Source organism: Vigna unguiculata, chromosome 9, assembly GCF_037176805.1.
Source record: "Vigna unguiculata cultivar grain cowpea cultivar isolate G323 ecotype 2 chromosome 9, ASM3717680v1, whole genome shotgun sequence".
NCBI lineage: Eukaryota > Viridiplantae > Streptophyta > Magnoliopsida > Fabales > Fabaceae > Vigna > Vigna unguiculata.
In genome coordinates, this window is record NC_140800.1 from 41,649,559 (window position 1) to 41,669,767 (window position 20,209).

A 20,209-nucleotide genomic window follows, 5' to 3' on the forward strand; every position below is an offset into this window, starting at 1 on the left:
AAATTAAAGTAATTAATTTTATTAGTATTTCTTTGTTAATAATTTTATCTTTTAGTGCTCCACTTGTTACATTTTTAAAATCGAGAAATTTAAAATAAAGAAATACTAACAATAAAAATTTAATTAAGAAAAGATTTATTGTTATTTTCTTCTCTTCTCTGATTTCAAGTGATAGATCGTGAGAGTGCTTTGGTGTGTTGAACTTCAGCGTTTAACAGTTGAAATAGGAAAAAGAAAAACAGTGTTTTGGTGTCTCTGAGAAAACAAAGGTTTAGATCACCTTTGAAATTCTGCTATGGCCTCCACCAGATCACTCATTCTTTTTCTATTAATTCAATTCTGCTTCTCACTTCTACCCTTCTCATTCGCCCAATCCCCTGCCACGGGGTATCAATTCCCTATTTCCTAAACCCTAATTTCACTTTGCTTTCTGCTTTCTATCAACCCTTATTTTAACGAATCTATTTCTCCAGGTCCACCGAAGGTTATACTATTTATGGTCGAGTGAAGATCCCCAGTACGTTCTTACTTTTACTTCGTTTTTTATTAATTATTTATTTTAAATCCCGATTATTGTTTACTGTGCAGTTCTTTAATTTTTTTTATGATAAAAAAAGCGCTGAACTTCGATCTGTGAATGAAGCGTGTGCTTGTTGTGATGAGGCTAAGTTAACAGGTTAATACACGATAGGATCCTATAGGTTGTGCTGTATCATAGAGATTAATTTTGAATAGTGGTTGGGACTGTAGTGGTACTTGGGTGATCACTCAGTTCATCCTGTTCACATGAATTTACCTGCATTACATTGCTCAAAATTTACCTAGTTTGAAATTCTTGACTGGTTATTTTATTCTTCCGTCTTCAACATTTTTTTGCTTGCACGTAATGATTTTATTTTATTTATTTTTAAATAGAACTTCTGCATTCACAGATAAATACACCTCTTTTTACTTGACAACAAATATTGTCGTGTTAGGATGTGAAATTTCATGTGACAAGACTATAAAACACCAAACTTGAATGAAGAAAATGGATGGGTTTAAAAGTTGTTGGTTGCTCTCATAAGTTACTTTGATTAACTATATCCGGACAATTGAAATAGGAAGATAGAGTTCTGAACTGGCTACTATGTGTTGTCATTGGAAAAGCATGTCCCATGGCGTTTAGATAAGCCAGATTTAGTCAGGATTTAGGGAAGCTGATGGTTTAGCTACCAGGCGGTTGAAAATTGAAATGGGAAAATTTGATAGTTTATATCCTTGATGCATTCATTCTATTTGTTGCATATCTATCTTCTGACTGTATATAGGTTTGCTATATAGCCTACAAGTTTTGTTTGCATAGTGATGTTGCTAAATACTTATGACAGGTGTGGGAACAAAAGAATATATTCTTCCAGGAAAAATTTCAAACGTCAAAGTCATACTCAATGGTGGTCAAAGAGTTACTTTTCTGAGGCCTGATGGATATTTCTCATTGTATCCTTTTTGATTTACAACTTAATTTCCACTTCTTCTTAATTTGCATGATGGATGTTTTTGGGATGTTAAACCCTATTAAATTCTATCTCTCCTCATCTTCTTGTTCTTGATTTTATTAAGTTATTGTAATTAATGCTGGCAAATCATGTTAAGAGATGATCTAATTCCTTAACGTGTATGCTTTAAGCCACAATGTTCCTGCAGGGACACATCTAATTGAAGTAGCTGCAATAGGTTATTTCTTTTCTCCGGTGAATGCTCAACCTGAAAATTATATCTCAATTCTTTTCCCCAAATACATTTTTTTTTAATGTATGCTCATTTCTTAAATTGTTATGTTCATTAAAAAAAGGTACGAGTTGATATAAGTGCTAGACACCATGGCAAAATTCAGGCGGCACTGACAGAGAATAGGAGGGGACTTAGTGAGTTTGTCTTAGAGCCATTAAGGGATGAACAATATTACGAGGTTGGTTTAGACTGCAAAGTCTCTGTTTTTGTTTGCCTGTTCCCCTTCCCATTCCTTCAATTTATCATCTAAATGTCTGCATGGTGTTATCTTGTCTTGCTACAGGTTAGGGAGCCATTCTCCATTATGTCCGTTGTGAAAAGTCCAATGGGTCTGATGGTTGGATTTATGCTAATTGTTGTCTTCCTCATGCCCAAATTGATGGAGAACATGGGTATGCTTTTAATAATTTATCTGCTAACTTTTTTTCAATTTTTGAGTCTCTTTTTTTTGCATATATTGATGTTCTTGCTTTGTATGGGTGAAATGTTTTATTTCCTTCTGGAGAAGTTTGGGACTAATCCTATCTCGTAGCCGATATTATTGTTGCTTGGCAACGTCAAAATATAAAAATCAAGTTGAAATATCTGAACCTCCTTCTATCTTTTTATCTTTCTCCCCTAATTTTACTGTATTACTGAGTCATAACTGAATACTTTGCAACGTTCCACCGCTATGGTATTTTATGTGAATACGTTGTGTACTATTAAAAGGTTTCAGCTATGAATTATGCTTCTCCCTTTTTGGGCTTCTACTAACTTGTTCTTGCATGATTATCAAACTTGACGAGTTTCTCAGGAAAAAACTTGTTAACTAATCATTAACTCCATTTTGGTCAAAACCCAGATGAAATGGGGAAAATCTCGAAAATCTTGTGCAACTTTACTTTTGATGTTGTGAATTGCTTTACTTGTTTCATAGGCAATCTGCCGAATGGTAGTTTTTCGTGTGTTAGTTATATGAACCTAAAATGCCGGATATTGTGCTACATTTTGCATAAATTGTGCTGATAGCCTCATTGTATTTCTGTGGAAACAGATCCAGAAGAAATGAGGCGTGCACAAGAAGAAATGAGAAATCAAGGAGTTCCATCGTTAGCAAGCTTGTTACCCGGTGCCGCAAGAAGCAACTAGGCATATATGAGTAATGGAAAGCTGGTGAGCAAGTTGGTTGCCTCAAGCACGAGCTGAAGACATATGACTTCTGATTATTGGGGACTTTTCTCATGACAAATTGGTACTCTGAGAAATCTTTCGATGATTTATGTTGTGGATTAGCTAAAATTTGAAATTTCTGGTAGTGATTTATACGTTTGGTTTGAACGCTCAGGAGTAGGGCTCTACGTAACTCTTCCCATTTTCTTGTGAATGTTGATAACCATTCAGTAATATTTGGCTGTTTTGGTCTACTTGTAGAAGCTCTTAATTTCCACTTTTGGTCGTTTTTCTTGAAAAAGAAAATTGATTTATAATCTGTTTTGGCTGTATTGCCTTCTACGATGTATGTTTTTGCCTTCTCTTTTTGTTATTTGTAATTTGATTTTGAAATTTGGGATTTTGATAGTTATGAGGAGAATATAAACAAATGGGTTCATATTTAAATTGATACCATTTAAGCTTCCAGATTTTAAAATAGGCTTAATAATTGAAAAAGTAAGAGTGGGTTTCGGATATATATAGAGAGAAATTAATTTTTTTTAATAATTACTCTTATACCAAAAGAGTATTATAATTTATGTACAATTTTATTTATTTTTTAATTCATCCAGACGTTTGTCAAGGATGAACTGTAATGGAGCTAACTGTTCGTGGTTTATGCAAATAATTGGGATTGATGGTAATTCTATTAATCTTGTCGAGTACTAAATAAAAATTTTGTAAACATTATCTAGGTGATAAAATGTTTTAAAAATAATTAAAATGGTGGTAAAATAATTTAAAATGCCTAGATAAGATTGAACAAATGCTGTCAAAATGGATAAAACATTACCTTTACCAAATCGTGAGTAAATTTTATCAATTTAGTTATTAAATTGAAATTTCTCATAAAATAGATTTATCCTAAAATGCTCACAAATTTAAAATAATTGATATATTTGGGTAATAAAATGAAAATAAATAATTATTTGTTTTGTTTCATATATATATATATATTTAAAATGATTTAAATAAAATTATAAAATAAATAAAATATAAATTAATTAACTTAATAAAACTTAAATTAAATTTTAAGTTTAATTTTTTTAAGCATTTGCGGAATATTGTATCAATAATGATATTAAAATATTCACTATTTACAAATAACAAAAATACGTGTGGTTATCAATTATCCACTGTGAATATAAATATTCTTGTCATATATATATATATATATATATATATATATATATATATATATATATATGTATATATAATTATGATATTACTGAACCTTTCCCAACAAATTTCAATCGTTTCCTTTAGATGTGAGATATTAGTTTTTCGTTCACTTTTTTTTTTTGTTATTAAGAACGGAATAAAAAGAACAAAATTTAAGGTGATTTATTGGTAGGATTTTTGTGTGTGTTAATCTTCGAGAACCAATCCTGATAATTATAATTCTTAGAAATAATATACATTTATTTGGCCAGTAAAAGAAATTTCCAAAAATGTTATAGAAAATGTTTAGAAATAGAATAGTGATATGCTATTTTCATAAAAAAAATCCTAAATTTGTTACCATTTAAATTTAATAAAAAGTATTATACTATTTTCCAATAAAATTTAACTTTTTTTTTAAGTTAGTTTCTCATGTCTTATATAAGAATGTTATTGTGAAAAACTTATTTCCTATAAATAATATCTTTTTAAAACTAAACCGACGTGTAAAATACACTTTTTTAGTTTCAGACTTTCGAAAAAATTACAAAGCATCCCTCCCTTAAGAGAAAAAAAAAAAGTAGAAATCATAAAATTAGAATAATGTTGCTTTTAGTTATTTCTAAATCTCCAAAGTATACAAATCATTTAATTTCGAAGCAATACTTTAAATACAATTTGTATACTAAATCAAGGTTAAAATAAGAGGAAATCTCCAATAAAGAAGAAAGAAAGGAAGAGTTGAGTCCTTTAAGTTTTTAAAATTTGTTCTTTTTCCTTCTAAGTTGATACCCTGTTGGCTATATGTATAAATCGATAAACGACAACCTTAAAGCATGAGCTCGTCCGAGTGAACCCGGTAACTGAAAGTTGATTGTTGATAACTCATATCAGAGAGAGCGCAAAAGAGAAGCTGCAAAAATGGGTACCGTCTCTCTTCTTAAGTGCTACAGACCCTTCTTCTCTACGCTTTTTCCTCGCTCCGCTCCATCCACACCCCACGCCGCCATCTTCAGGAAGAAGAGCCCGCCGTCCTTCTGCGCCTGCTCGTCTCCGCCGTTCACGGCGGAGAAGGATTGCGGCAAATCCGGCGCCCAGGGTTTCACCCTGAAGAAACCTTCGCCGGAGGTATGGCTGCACAACACCATGAGTAAAACAAAACAACTCTTCAAACCCAAAGTGGAATCCAAAGTGGGAATGTACGTGTGCGGCGTCACCGCCTACGATCTCAGCCATATTGGACATGCACGCGTGTATATCAATTTCGACCTTCTTTACAGGTTTCTCTCTTCTCTTCGCACACGCTTAATTCAATTGTACCCCCTTTTCGTATTGGCACTAATTGGTTTTCTCTGCTTGACAATTAGGCAGATACTTTAAGCATCTGGGATTTGAAGTCTGTTATGTTCGCAATTTTACTGACGTTGATGACAAGGTCAGTGAGTGAGTGTCTATTTCCTTTTTTCTATGCCTCCTTGGCACTTTCTCATTAAGAAAAAAAAAAAAATTTATGGTTCTTTGTTGTCTCATGTCTAATATCTTCATAATACACAAGTTGGCGTTCTTAAGGCAATTTTATTCGTTATTTAGTGACGCGTCTTTCAGCTTTGTTTTAATAGCTTTACTGTTTGTGCCTTTGTTTTCATTAGGTTAAGGTGTTTAGCTTTTGGCTTGTTCAAAATATTAATAACTAGCAGATAAAGAAGGGATGAAAATCTTCGAGATGATATTTTTGCATCTAAGCCTGAATTTGCTCTTAGTAGAGGATGGTAATGAGGTGGGTGGGGAGTTTGTCGTGGGTTTGAACTAGGTCTTGTTTAGGTCAACTTCTTTTCGTCATTACTTATAGGAAAGGTAAATAAAAAGGTATAATGAATTGGGTTTCTCTCAAAAGTTATCCACTTATGTATCTTAGCTGTTGGAGAAGGTAAATGAGATAGCTTGTACAAAAGTTGAGTATGTAGAAATGATTTTAACTCATGAGAGAATCTCAATTTATTTTACCTTTTTCCTTTTCTTGTCATAAAAACACTTATACAGGAGTTTATCCAAACAAAACCTTTTACGTGGCTCTTGGTCATTCAGTTGTTAGTTGTTACCCTTAAACAGTAGTTCTTAATCGTTTAGAGTTTAGACCTTAAGAATTTGTAGACAAGTTTTGAGTTTTGATTATATCCATTTGTTAAAAATGCAAAGTACCCACTGTTTTTTAATTGGTATTACAGGATCTTAGTCTGCACTTTTCAATATGTAGATAATTGCTAGAGCGAAAGAGTTAGGAGAAGATCCAATCAGTTTGAGCCGGCGCTATTGTGAAGAATTCTGTCGAGACATGATAACTCTTAATTGTCTGCCTCCCTCTGTGGAACCAAAGGTCTCGGAGCACATGCCCCAAATCATTGATATGATTGAGAAGGTACTGATACTCTCCATTTACTGTGTCATTAAAATGGATACTAGAAGACATACAAATTTTAGACTGTTTATTCATATTCCATTTCTACACAACCTTACTTAGATACGTTATTGGTAGATGAAATGCTTCTCTTCATAGTTCATTAGAAAACTCTATTTTGTTTTCTGGTTAAGAAATACAATGTTGATTTGCTTCACTATTGATCAGTTAACATGCTTGTTGACAGATTCTTAATAATGGGTATGCCTACGTTGTTGATGGGGATGTATACTTTAATGTAGAAAAATTTCCAGAATATGGGAAACTATCCAGTCGAGATCTAGAAGATAACCGAGCTGGTGAGAGGGTTGCAGTTGACTTAAGGAAGAAAAATCCTGCTGATTTTGCTCTGTGGAAGGTATAATATATCAGTGACAATTGACAAATATTGATAACATTATCTGTTAAATATGTTGATCTTATATATTACAAATCAATGATTATTAAATTATTGAAATCTTAATTTAGTTTGGAACTTATTGTGAATTTCCAATGCTATTTTGCAGTCTTCAAAGCCTGGGGAGCCATTTTGGGAAAGTCCCTGGGGTCCTGGAAGACCTGGGTGGCATATTGAGTGCAGTGCCATGAGTGCAGCTTATCTTGGTTACTCTTTTGACATCCACGGTGGAGGAATTGATCTTGTGTTTCCTCACCATGAGAATGAAATTGCTCAAAGTTGTGCTGCTTGTAATAAAAGTGATATAAGCGTATGGATGCATAATGGTTTTGTTACCATTGATTCTGTGAAGATGTCAAAATCTTTGGGAAATTTTTTCACAATACGTCAGGTGACTCATCCCTGATGGTTTAAACTTATCCTACTTAAGTATATTGTCTTTTTATTAGACAAGAACTATTTAGTCTATGATGAAGGACCTACAATTTTTATTTGTTGATGGTTACCATTCAAAGGGTTGCATTTTGATGCCATGAATATTGTTTAATCAGGTTATAGACATTTACCATCCTCTGGCTTTGAGATATTTTTTGATGAGTGCCCATTATCGATCTCCTGTGAACTACTCAAATGTACAACTTGAAAGTGCTTCAGACCGTATCTTTTATATATACGAGGTATTACTATGCATTTGCCCGCTGGGTGTTCTTAAATAGGCTTGCTTCTTTATTGTGTCAGCATGTATGTTATGTGAACTATCTTGAATGTTTTGTGTGTTTGCAGACATTACACGAATGCAAAAGCTTATTGAATCAGCATGATCAGACAACTAGAAAAGATTCCATCCCACCAGATACATTGAATATTATTGATAAGTTCCAGGATGTTTTTCTGACCTCAATGTCGGATGATCTTCACACTCCAGTTGTATTGGCTGGAATGTCTGATCCCTTAAAATCAATTAATGATTTGCTGCATACCCGCAAGGTATGGCATTTTCTCGTTTATAGCTAAAGTTATTATGTAATTATGGTTTAGTAATGGTTTTAAAAGAGCTCAAGGTTTGGAAATGAACAACTTTAACATTAATACATCTTATTGTTGGTGTGCAATTTTGGTTTTTTAGGTTAATATCAGTCTATCAAATCTCTGGTTTTGGTCATACTTGTATCTAACAATCAACCTTGCTTCAAGCAAACCTATATTTCAAGTTGTTTACTTGCTAAGTGTTACATGATGCCAATAACCTAATCTTTGCAAAGGATCAATAAAAGGGTTTTGTGCAGATCTTCTGAGTTTCTGTGCTAGAAATGCATCTTTGAAACTTTGTCTTGGGGATGATATTCTTTAATGCTTGGCACATAAGCAAGTAAAGTATTTGAATTAAATACTGTTTATAACATTCCAAGTTCATAATCATGCAGGGGAAAAAACAACAATTTCGAATAGAGTCACTTGCAGCTTTAGAGAAGAGCATTGGGGATGTTCTTACTGTTTTAGGACTAATGCCTGCAAGTTACTCTGAGGTATGAATACATTTTTCTTTATGTCACTGTTTTCTATTGTTTCTTTTTTTTGGCACGTGAGGTATGATATCATACCCACCCATCAATTTTATTGGGAGAACAATCACTGATTTATGTGTAATTAACAGAAATTCCATTGAATAGAAGTTTTTTATTCCTTTATCGGTTATCTTTCTGGGGTGTCATTGTTATTTTTGGACTCTTTTAACAATCTTTTTTTACGGGTTTTATTATTTCTGGTCAATTCATTGAACCCTTTCATTTTTATTTTTTTTCTAAATCTTTAACTCCCGTTCAATTCTGGCATAGTGTTTAAATGGAGATTTTTGTAGACATTCTTTTGTGGTACCCCTGCATTATTGGCCATCGGATTAATATCAAGATTAATACTTCCACCCAGTCTTAAGCTGCTATAACTATGGACTGCTACAAATTCTCCGTAATGATTCTGTATATTTTTATGAAACATTTGTTGTGTTTTATATAGATACCTACAATGAGCTTGCATAAATCCAGAGGTAAATCTAATGGTATTAAATATGAATAGGTTTGAGATTCTGTTTCTCTGGTATCTGTTTGCATAACATAATTCATATTATTCTGGCAAATGGTCAATAAGTATTGTTACATGGTGCAGGTTTTGCAGCAGCTTAAGGAAAAAGCTTTAAAGCGTGCAAACTTGACAGAAGAGAAAGTGTTGGAGAAAATTGAAGAACGGGCTGTTGCTAGAATAGAAAAGGACTACGCTAAATCAGATGCAATTAGGAAGGATTTAGCTATTCTTGGTATTACTCTTATGGACAGTCCAGATGGCACAACTTGGAGGCCTACCATTCCTCTTCCACTTCAACATCTCCTCTAGTCCTTCACTTCTTCAACATATCCAAACCAAAACTGATAAATGTATATGGAAATTCATTGTAAGGGATGCCACTGCTGTATCAAGCTATCAACTTTCCTCACTATGGTAAAGGCTTCCCTTCTGAATTCCTGGTGCCTTAAAAATATGGATCTGCAATATTGAATTAATTTTCTTATTTATCGGGCTTTTAACCCCTTAGAATATTCTTGATTCATAGTTGCAACACTTTCATATTAATATTGAAATAACTTATCGCAGAATCACTGAAGTACCTTTGGCTTCATATTGAGAAAGCCTTCTTTTGTGTAAATTTTTCAGTTTTTTTTTTTTTCATTCTTTATCTTTGTTTATGCTAATAGTGAAATGGATCCCTAGATCACAAGAAAACGTTGTGTGTGTGTGTGTGGATGAACATGGGTGATTCAAAAATAACTCTTGTGGCATTTTTGGAAGGAAGGAGAAAACAAAAAAGGAAATATAGATAATGATGCATTTGTATTGTTTAATTAAAGAGAGAAAAGAAAAAGTCTTTGGAACATGAAAGCTTTAAAAAATAAATCTTCTAGCTAAATTTATTTCTTCTCTTCATTATAGAGTGTATTATGATAAGTATGCCACCTAAGAGTGAAATACTAGCATAATTATTTTGAAAATTATTATTTATAAAACGAATTTAGAAGGATTTCTTTTGCTTAAAAGGTTAAATGAAATTTGCTTTTCCAGCAAGAGCTTACTTTCCCAATGTCAATATAATTGTTTTAAACTTTTAGAATAAATAATATATGTGACTGACAGTATACATTTTTATAACAGTGCAATGAATGATAGGTTTATTGATTTTTATAATATTTTTAAAAATTGTATTAAAGATTTTGCCTGTTGGATTGACAAAATATAACATTCTATTATATGATTCACATGCAGAATTATTTTTGGTTTATAATTTCATTAGGTCATATTTTCGGTAATTTAATATCAAATGATCATGAAAGTATACAAAGGTGAAAAAGAAAAATTGATTAAAATTGGTTTACCCATTAACTCTATATAAAGCCAAGATTGGAAAAAACAAAATGGAAAGTGTTTTGGATATAAGGCCCAACATCCACTTAAAACAATTTTCTCATCTACCAAATGCAATATTTTTTTCTTCGTGTATAATTTATTTATACTCTTGGTACTAAAGTCAATTTAAATTTAATGGGTTAAATAAGTTAGTGTATAATAGATATGTAATTAAGTGATTAACCACCATACATTGAACTTATAATTTGATATTTGAACTTTTAATTAAGATTGACTTAACCATAAATCAATTACTGGTAAACTTAATTAGTAACATGTTTTACAACACACTTATCAATCTATCATCGGTTAAAATGATCGATTGTTCATGTTCGATCATCGCTCCGTCAATATATAGAAGTATATTATTTATACGATATATAAGGATATGTCACGAAACAAAAATATGTTTTAACCTAACTAAACATTTTTATGAGAATTTTTTTAAAAAAAAAATATTTAAATTAGTTTTTTATAAAGTAAAACTATCATTTGATAAAAATAATTACATAATTTGTTTTGATTTATATATAAGTTAATTTTAATGTGTGAAAAATAAATTTTATTGTTTATTTAAAATATATATAATAGATAGACAAGAAAGCACACCTCCCACAGAAGAAATACACAGAGAGGAGTAAGGAAAGATAAGTAGATTGTCTATCACTTAATAATAAGATAAGGAAGGCTACTTATCATGCAGTCCCACCACCTGACAGTTGTGTCCAAATTCACAAATACCACCCTCTCACCAGCGAATGTGAAAAACACTCAAACAAAAATAAATTGATGAGAAAAAGAAATAAGTTATAGAAAGAGGCAAACATAAAATTTGATTGCAAAGTAAAGTTAATGTTTTAAAATAAATATTATTTTCATATAATTATAGTTATTATTTAATTTGAATACATTTTGGATCCTTCAGTTTATTCGAATTATAAGTTTGATTCGAATCTTAAGATATAAACATTTATATTTTTTCTTTATAGAAAAATTAAAATTTAATTATATATATATATTATTAAACCTTAAAATTAACATATTAATTTAAAGTATGTTGAAAAACAATTTAATTAATTAAAATAAAAATATATATAGACAATTTTTCATTCAAAATTGAGAATAAAAAATAATACATGGATTAAATTAAAATTAAATTTCAGTTTTTTTTAAGTGTTATCTAAGGTTCTTTAAAAAAAATTAAAAAACACAATAAAATTTTCTAAGTTTAATAATATATTTACAAGACCTTTTATTTTACCTCTTTTACTTTTACACTATAATAAATGCATATATTTATAATAAGGCATTTAAGTTGGTATCATCATGTTATAACAATCATTTTAATAAATATTAAATTTATATTTTTTTTCACACGTTATAACAATCATTTTATTAAATATATATTTTAGTGAAAAATTGAAGAAGAGAGCTTAATTTGTTTGATTGGAGTCTTATTGAATGATTCAAATATTAGGGTTTTAGAGATTCATAAATTGCATTTTTAATTTTATGAGAAATTTCCTGAAATTTTACTTTGGTAGAAGAGTTGTAGTTAGGGATGGCAACGGGGCGGGATGGGGACGAGTTTCGCTATCTCATACCCATTGCCGTAAAAAAAATTCATCCCATTCCCATATCCAAACTCAACGAGTATCAAACTTTTATCCCATCCCCATTTCCACCGGGTAACGAGTATAATCTCGTACCCATACTCATACCCATACCCATTTTCTTACTACTTCAATATTAATTTTAAATAATTTTTATAAAATAATAAAAAATTATGGTAAAGGAAACATAATATTATCAAATATTCAATATTAGAAGGATGATTATTTCTTCGATATCAAATACTTTAAAATAAATTATAATTGTTTATATTTTAGATTATAATACCAAATAAAATTTCATGAAAAACAAAATAATTATTAAATTTTCAAATATAATGAAACATAGTTGATAAAATATAAAAAATATTTTTTTTTAAAAAAAAAAATCAAATTAAAATATATTTTAAATGTTTATTTACTTCAATCTTTTAAATTCTAATAAGTCTCTTTTTTATACACTAATAAAATTTATAATACATCATTTGATCAAAATGATACAAAGAACAAATAATAATCATAATAAAAGTTTAAAATAAATTATAATTTTTTACATTTTAGATTATAATACCAAATAAAATTTCATGAGAATGAACACATTTATTAAATTTACAAACATTAATGAAACCTAGTTGATAAAATTTAAAAATATTTTTTAAAAAATAGAAAAGGAAACAAATATTCAAATTAAAATATATTTTAAATGTTTTTTTACTTCAATCTTTTAAATTCTAATGCATCTCTTTTTTATACACTAATAAAAGTTATAATACATAATCAAAATGATACAAAGAACAAATAATAATCATAATAAAAGTTTAAAATAAATTATAATTGTTTATATTTTAAATTATAATACCAAATAAAATTTTATGAGAACCAACACATTTATTAAATTTGCAAACATTAATGAAACCTAGTTGATAAAATTTAAAAATATAAAAGGAAAACAAGTATTCAAATTAAAATATATTTTAAATTTTTGTTTACTTCAATCTTTTAAATTCTAATGAATCTCTTTTTTATACACTAATAAAAGTAATAATACTTGATCAAAATGATACAAAGAACAAATAATAATCATAATAATAAAATTTTAACATAGATCTTATATCTTTTGAACTTCAATTATGCTGGATGATGATAAAAAAATATTCATGACAATTACATTAGATTTTTATATTGTAGTAAATAAAATTTATTTATACAATTATAGTGAAAAAATTACAGTATAATTGATAATGAGTTAGAAAATAAAAAAAATTAGATAAAATATATCAAAATAGTTTTCTACATAATGAAAATAAACAATAAATAAAAATATTAAAAATTTAACCAATGTTTACAAACAATTTGAGAGACTATTGAAAGAAATCACACAAAGAAAAACAAATGTAAAATTAAGGGTATGATAAGTTGAAAAATATCTTAGAGATATAAGAAAACTTTTTAAATATCAACATATATACTCAATGGTTGAGAAATTTTAGTGAAACAAAAGTGTTCTTCAAATGAAACAAAAACTAATAATAATAAGTAAATGATTTTTTTTATATTACCTAATAAACGAAATGTTTGTACTATTAAATACTTACATTGAGAGTATTAAACATTTTCATGTGAAAAGGAAAATATACAATAAATAAAAATATTAAAAAATAATAGAAATATTCAAATACGAGACATAAATATTAAATACTTACATCGAGAGTATTAAACATTCTCATGTAAAAGAAAAATATACAATAAATAAAAATATTAAAAAAAATAGAAATATTCAAATATGAGACATAAAAAAAATTTAATTGACATACATCTTTTTCACATAATTACATAAAAGTTATGATAAGATGAAAAATATAATTGAAATGCGAATGAGTTTCATGACAAACCAAATAATTAGAAGAAATAAATAAATAATACACATATATATATGGTTACTTAATTAATTGTGAATATTTTAATAATTTAAACGGGGACGGATATTATGGCGGGGATATGTATTGAAAAAGTCGGGGATTCCCCATACCCATACCCAATCAATGCGGGAATTCCCCGTCAAAACGGGGACAGGTTCAGGCAATATCCACGGGAACGAGTTTGTTTGTCATATCAGTTGTAGTGTTTCAAAATTGGAAAAACTGTCTTGAATTATCAAGTAAAGTTAAAATTGGGTTCAAATCGATGGAAAAAGCTAAAATGGTAATAACTTGTTAATTAATGGCCTATTAATTTTAATAATATTTTGACAGAATATTCTATTTTATTATTGTAAAAGAGTATTATATCTTTAATTTGTTCATATTAATTCAAAAACACATCCGTCGTTACTATATCTGTGATTTATTTAATGTATTTTTATTGTAAATTTTATTTATGAATAAAATTTAGTATTTCTCTGTCAATTATGTTTTTCTCAAATTATATGTCTTCCTGTGCGAAAATTTGTGGGACAATATTAGTTTCTGACTAGTTAACATGACAAAAAAATATAGCATGCCATAAAATGTTAAATGTAATAATTATCTTTTCAGTAATATATTCAAGATATAAATATACTAATAAATGTAATGCAATGAATAATAATAAATGTACAATTGTAATTGTACATTGCATTTAATGAACTATTTAGTTATATAATTGTTTTTATTATAAAAATTAATGAACTAGTTAATTTTAATAGAATAAATAGTTCATGACTATTAAACATTTTTGAAATTTTATTAAATCATGAATTAAAAAGAAGAAGTTATGATGACATCTGTTTTACAATAAATTATAATAATTACTTGAAAAACTACTGACTCCAAATAATAAATGCGGGAGACTCAAATATAAATTGGAATATTTTTTATTCATAAAACGAAATTTGAATAATTTCTTTTGCTTAAACCGTGGAATGAAATTTGTTTTTCCAATAAGGAGCTTACTTTCCAAATGTAAATATAATCGTTTTAAAACTTTTAGAATATATATATATATATATATATTCTGGATACAGTATAAAATTTTTATAACACTGTAATAGATGATAAGTTTATTGATTTTTATAATATTTAAGAAAAATTATATTAAAGATTTTTCCTGTTAAATTGACAAAATATAACATTATTATATGATTCACATGCAGAATTATTTATTTTTAGTGTATAATTTCATTAGGTGGTATTTTGGGTGCTTCGAATTTTAAGAACTCGCTGAAGTAATAAAATTATAAAACTTTAATATTAAATTAACATTAAAGGTATACAAATGTGAATAAGATGGAAAAGAAAAAGAAAAAATTGATTGAAAATGGTTTACTTATTAACTTTATATAAAGCAATATTGAAAAAATAAATCAGTCATCACACAAGGATATGCTATATATAAGGATATCGAGCATTTTTATGAGTTTTTTTTTTTTTTAAATATAGTTAAACTAATTTTCTATAAGGTAAAACTATCATTTGATAGAATTTTTATGCAATTTATTTTAATCTATACACAATATTTTTTTTTTGTTTATTAAAACATTTAATTGTCTAACAGGAAAATTACACTAGAGATCAGTATTGAGAGTATTTCGACAAAAGATAAGTCTGAGGGCCTACTACTTAATAACTGATAAGAACGTCTACTAATCATGCAGTCTCACCATGTAATAGTTGTGTCCAAATTCACAAATACCTCTCTTCCAACCTTTCTTTTCCCTCTAATCAGACAGACATGTGAAAAACACTCAAACAAAAATAAATTGATGAGACAAAGAAAAAGTAAAGTTAATATTTTAAAAATAAATACTATTTTCATATATTATAATTATTATTTAATTTGAATATATTTTTTATCATTCCGTTCATTCAAATTATAATTTTGATTTGTATCTTAAGATATAAACATTTTAGAATTTTCTTTATAACAAAATTATAATTATATATATATATATATATATATATATATATATATATATATATATATATATATTATGACCTTAAACTTAACATATTAATTTAAAGTATCTTGAAAAACAATTTAATCAATTAAAATAAAAGAAATAAAAATATAGACAAATTTTCATTCGAAATTGAGAATAAAAAATAATACATGGATTAAATTAAATAAAATTTCAATTTTTAAGTGTTATTTAAGGATCTTTAAGAAACACTATAACAAATGTAATAAAGTTTTCTAACTTTAATAACATATTAACAAGACCTTTTATTTTATCTCTTCAACTTTTGTACTATTAAATGCATATATTTAAAATAAGAGATTTAAATACATTATGTAATTAGGGATAATAAAAATATTCGTGTCGGTGAGTATTTACGGATAAAATTTGTAACGGAGAGTTGATATTTGGTTATCTGCGAGTAACATGTAGTGGATATTTTAATACTTGTTTATAAATGGGTCAGGTGAGGATATCATACTATCCATACTGGAAGGTATCTGTTAATTGTAAAAAATTAAAATTAAAATTTAGTTTATGTTTTATTAAGTTAAATTTAATTAAAATTAAAATTTAATTTATATTTTATTAGATTAGATTAAATTAAATTTAAATTTAATTTATATTTAATACAATTTATATTTTATTTTTTGATTTTCTTTAAATTTTATTATAAAAAATTATATAAATATTCACGAATATTCATGGGTGTTCACGGGTTTTAAAATATCTAATCTTTCAAATGAGTATCCGACAAGTAAACAAACGAGTAGCAGATATTTATTTATTCTTTTTTGCAAATCGGACTGCATAATAGACATTATCTGTACCCGATCCAAGTTGTCGTCCCTAGATGCAACAATATTATTATGTTATGAGAATCATTTTAATAAATATTAAATTTAGATATATTTTTCATAATTTATAACAATCATTTTAATAAATATTAAATTTAAATATATTTTTCATACGTTGTAACAATCACTTTATTAAATATTAAATTAGACATCTCTTTTATTATAAGGCGTTACAATTTTTTTAACATTATAACATGCCAAAACAAAATAAAACGTTTCAATCTCTCTCACACAACGTCACAGTATCAAACTTGTTATGATCATCTCATTCATCTGCACATGAACCAAAAGGTTTAAGGTGGAAGATCGAAGAAGAGAGCTTAATTTGTTTGATTGGAGTGTTACTGAATGATTCAAATATTAGGGTTTTAGAAAGATTCATAAATTGCATTTTTAATTTCATGAATAATTTCCTAAAAAATTTACTTTGGTAAAAGAGTTGGAGTATTTCATAGTTGCAAAAACTGTCTTGAATTATTAAGTAAAATTAAGATTGGATTCAAATTGATGGGAAAAGCTAAAATGGTAATGACTTGTTAACGTATGGCCTAGTAATTTTAATAATATTTTGATGAGATATTTTATTTTATTAATGTAAATAATATTATATCTTTAATTTGTTCATATTAATACAATAACACATCCGTTGTTACTATACCTATGATTTATTTAATATATTTTTATTCTACATTTTATTTAAGGATAAAATGAAATATTTCTGGGACAATATTAGTTTCTGACTAGTTACGACAAAAAGTTATAGCATACCATAAAATGTTAAAAATAATAATTATCTTTGATTAATATATCTTCAATAAATAAATATACTAATAAATGTAATGTAATGAATAATAATAAATGTACAATTGTAATTGTACAACCATTTAATGAACTATTTAGTTATATAATTTTTCTTTTGTGAAAATTAATGAACTAGTTAATTTTAATAGAATAAATAGTTCATGACTATTAAAGATTTTGAAACTTTTATTAAATTATGAATTAAAGATAAGAAGTTATGGTGTAAGACAGTTTGACATCCCGTTTTATAATAAATTATAATAAATTGTAATAATTACTTTAAAAACTACCGTGAATCTAAATAATAAATGCAGGAGACTTAAATATAAATAAAAATATTTTTTAATATATATTTTATATACATACTATAAGTAAATGTGATTAATAATTAATTTTAGTGACTAGAAATTGTTAGTAACTATAGTGATCAAATTAGATATTAATTTATAAAATAAAAATTTATTGGTTACTAAAATAGTCATTATTATTAATAAAAATTTATAATTGATTTCTGGATTAGTTTTTAAAATTTAGCTACCAAGAAAATTGATTATTAAATATAAGCTATCAAATTTTTTTTACAAAAAGAAGTTAATTTTTAAATTAGTTTTTATTAAATATAAGCTATCAAAATTTATTTTACAAAAAGAAGTTAATTTTTAAATTAGTTTTTAATTAATTAATGACCAATTATATTTTTTTTATTCATAATGGTGACTTTTTTAATAATCAATAATTTTTTATTTGTAAATTGATATATAAATTTATCATTACAGTAACTAACAACTTTTTAATCATTAAAAACAATTTAATAAAAACAATTTTCAAATATTTAAGTAAGATCTATATTAAAATACTACTAAGTTTGCATAAATTAAGAATTTTAGTTAAGTTTGTTTAATGTTTTTTATTTCATAAAAATAAATAAATTTAATACATTTTTGTAATCAAAATTATAAACATGGGTCAAAATGTACACATAAAAATATTTTTGAAGTAGGAACATTTAAAAGGAAGCCTGTTATAATTATTTTTAAATAAGTGAGATTGTTGAAAATAAAATCAGTTTTAATTTTAAAGGTTTGTGAGTTTTAAACTTGACTACATAACTAAATATAAAAAAGTACTATTATATATATATATATATATATATATATATATATATATATATATAATATACGCTAATTTGATATATAAAAAAATCAATTCTTCTTTCATTCAAATTTTTATACTTTTAATTTAATAAGCACTACATAATTGAAATGAGAAATAACTTTTTTAAAGTCTGTAACTTCCTTTCACTTACATTAATTATATAAATAAAATATTGTGAAATTTTATTAAGGTTGTATTCCTTTGTATGTATGGATATGAGAGAGAGTTTGAAGATGAATTTGTGTAAATTTAAGGAGATAGAGATATGTGTATTTTAGTAGATTTAGAAGGTAAAATGAGTAAATTTGGAGAAAATTTTTGTAAAAGTTAGTGAGAGTTGATTGTGTGATAAATAAAAAAAAATGTGAAAATAGATAGAATTTCAAAGTTACCAAAATGAAAAAATAGAATGATTTTGTAATTTGATGTTATAAAAATAATTAAAATTAAATAATACGAATTTAAAAAAAAATAAAAAATTAAATAAAATGTTAAAATAAATAAATATAATTTTGTATGAATGAGAAAAATAATTATCATGCAAACACACAATACCGATTACATAATCCAGTGTCACTCGCTCACAACACTAACATCGATTACATAACCAGTGTCACATATATTACCGCACTAATGATGTAACCGGTGCACAAACGAACAAACATAAAATCATTTATGTAACCGGGTACTCTCACTCACACACACCACCCACTCTTTCCACACCCCACACGAGTTCACTCACACACACAAACATCTTTCACTATTCACACACATGCTACAAGGTTATAATGATAAAATGTCTCATATTCCTCTCAAATCATAGCTTATTAGCAAAAATAAGATAATGATATCATCCCACAAATCCATGATTTCAAATCACTGCACATCTATCGAAAAGAACACATTGTAATCCACAAATTCATCACTTCAAATGACTGCAAACACTGTTATCAGGCGAACACCGCGTAGGTGTTTAAGGTAGCTGTTATGGGAAAAACCGTGTGTTCACGTGGTCCCCACCTGCTGAGACACTTCAGAGATAGATAAGTCATTGAGCTTATCATACTAGATGAGATAAGTTCTGGTGAGTATTTTCCTTCTTGTCCACGACACTGATTCTTATATATTAACCTCAGTGGTTAGGCCAACATTTCTTACACAAAGGTTTATTTTCCCAGTAAGATAAAACCTTCTCATGTTTTCTTCCTAATTTTCATCTTTTTTTTTCTCCTTTGGGTTGAGTTTGGGTGAACCCTTGCACCTTTCTTTGTGTTTCATTTCCGATCCCTTTCGGTGCCAAATTTTTTTCTTTCATCTTTTAGTGCATGCAAGCTTTCTACTGTCATTCAGTTTGCCATTTCAATAAAAAGACTGTTCTGAGTATTTGAATGGGACAATTATCATGATTTCGATAAAAGT

The 20,209-nt window shown here is 27.3% G+C and overlaps 2 protein-coding genes across 6 annotated transcripts; both read left to right on the plus strand.

Moving 5' to 3' along the window:
* The first annotated feature begins 146 nt into the window (after positions 1 to 146).
* On the plus strand, positions 147 to 3,179 carry LOC114196142 (ER membrane protein complex subunit 7 homolog). Its single transcript, XM_028086687.2, has 7 exons — positions 147 to 387; positions 474 to 517; positions 1,371 to 1,479; positions 1,670 to 1,733; positions 1,835 to 1,951; positions 2,057 to 2,165; positions 2,810 to 3,179. The coding sequence occupies exons 1-7, from the start codon at positions 296 to 298 to the stop codon at positions 2,902 to 2,904; spliced, it is 630 nt and encodes a 209-aa protein (XP_027942488.1). The 5' UTR covers positions 147 to 295; the 3' UTR covers positions 2,905 to 3,179.
* Positions 3,180 to 4,942: 1,763 nt separating this feature from the next.
* Positions 4,943 to 9,628, plus strand: LOC114196110 (Cysteinyl-tRNA synthetase, class Ia family protein). 5 transcript variants are annotated; one of them, XM_028086638.2, is made up of 9 exons: positions 4,943 to 5,408; positions 5,500 to 5,563; positions 6,383 to 6,544; positions 6,771 to 6,941; positions 7,090 to 7,371; positions 7,532 to 7,657; positions 7,764 to 7,967; positions 8,405 to 8,506; positions 9,144 to 9,628. In XM_028086638.2, the coding sequence occupies exons 1-9, from the start codon at positions 5,050 to 5,052 to the stop codon at positions 9,366 to 9,368; spliced, it is 1,695 nt and encodes a 564-aa protein (XP_027942439.1). In that variant the 5' UTR covers positions 4,943 to 5,049; the 3' UTR covers positions 9,369 to 9,628. The 5 variants fall into 5 exon arrangements, with proteins under 5 accessions (XP_027942439.1, XP_027942440.1, XP_027942443.1 ...); XM_028086639.2 differs by having other exon boundaries at positions 5,180 to 5,408; positions 5,496 to 5,563; XM_028086642.2 differs by having other exon boundaries at positions 5,324 to 5,408; positions 5,496 to 5,571.
* The last annotated feature ends 10,581 nt before the right edge of the window (positions 9,629 to 20,209 follow it).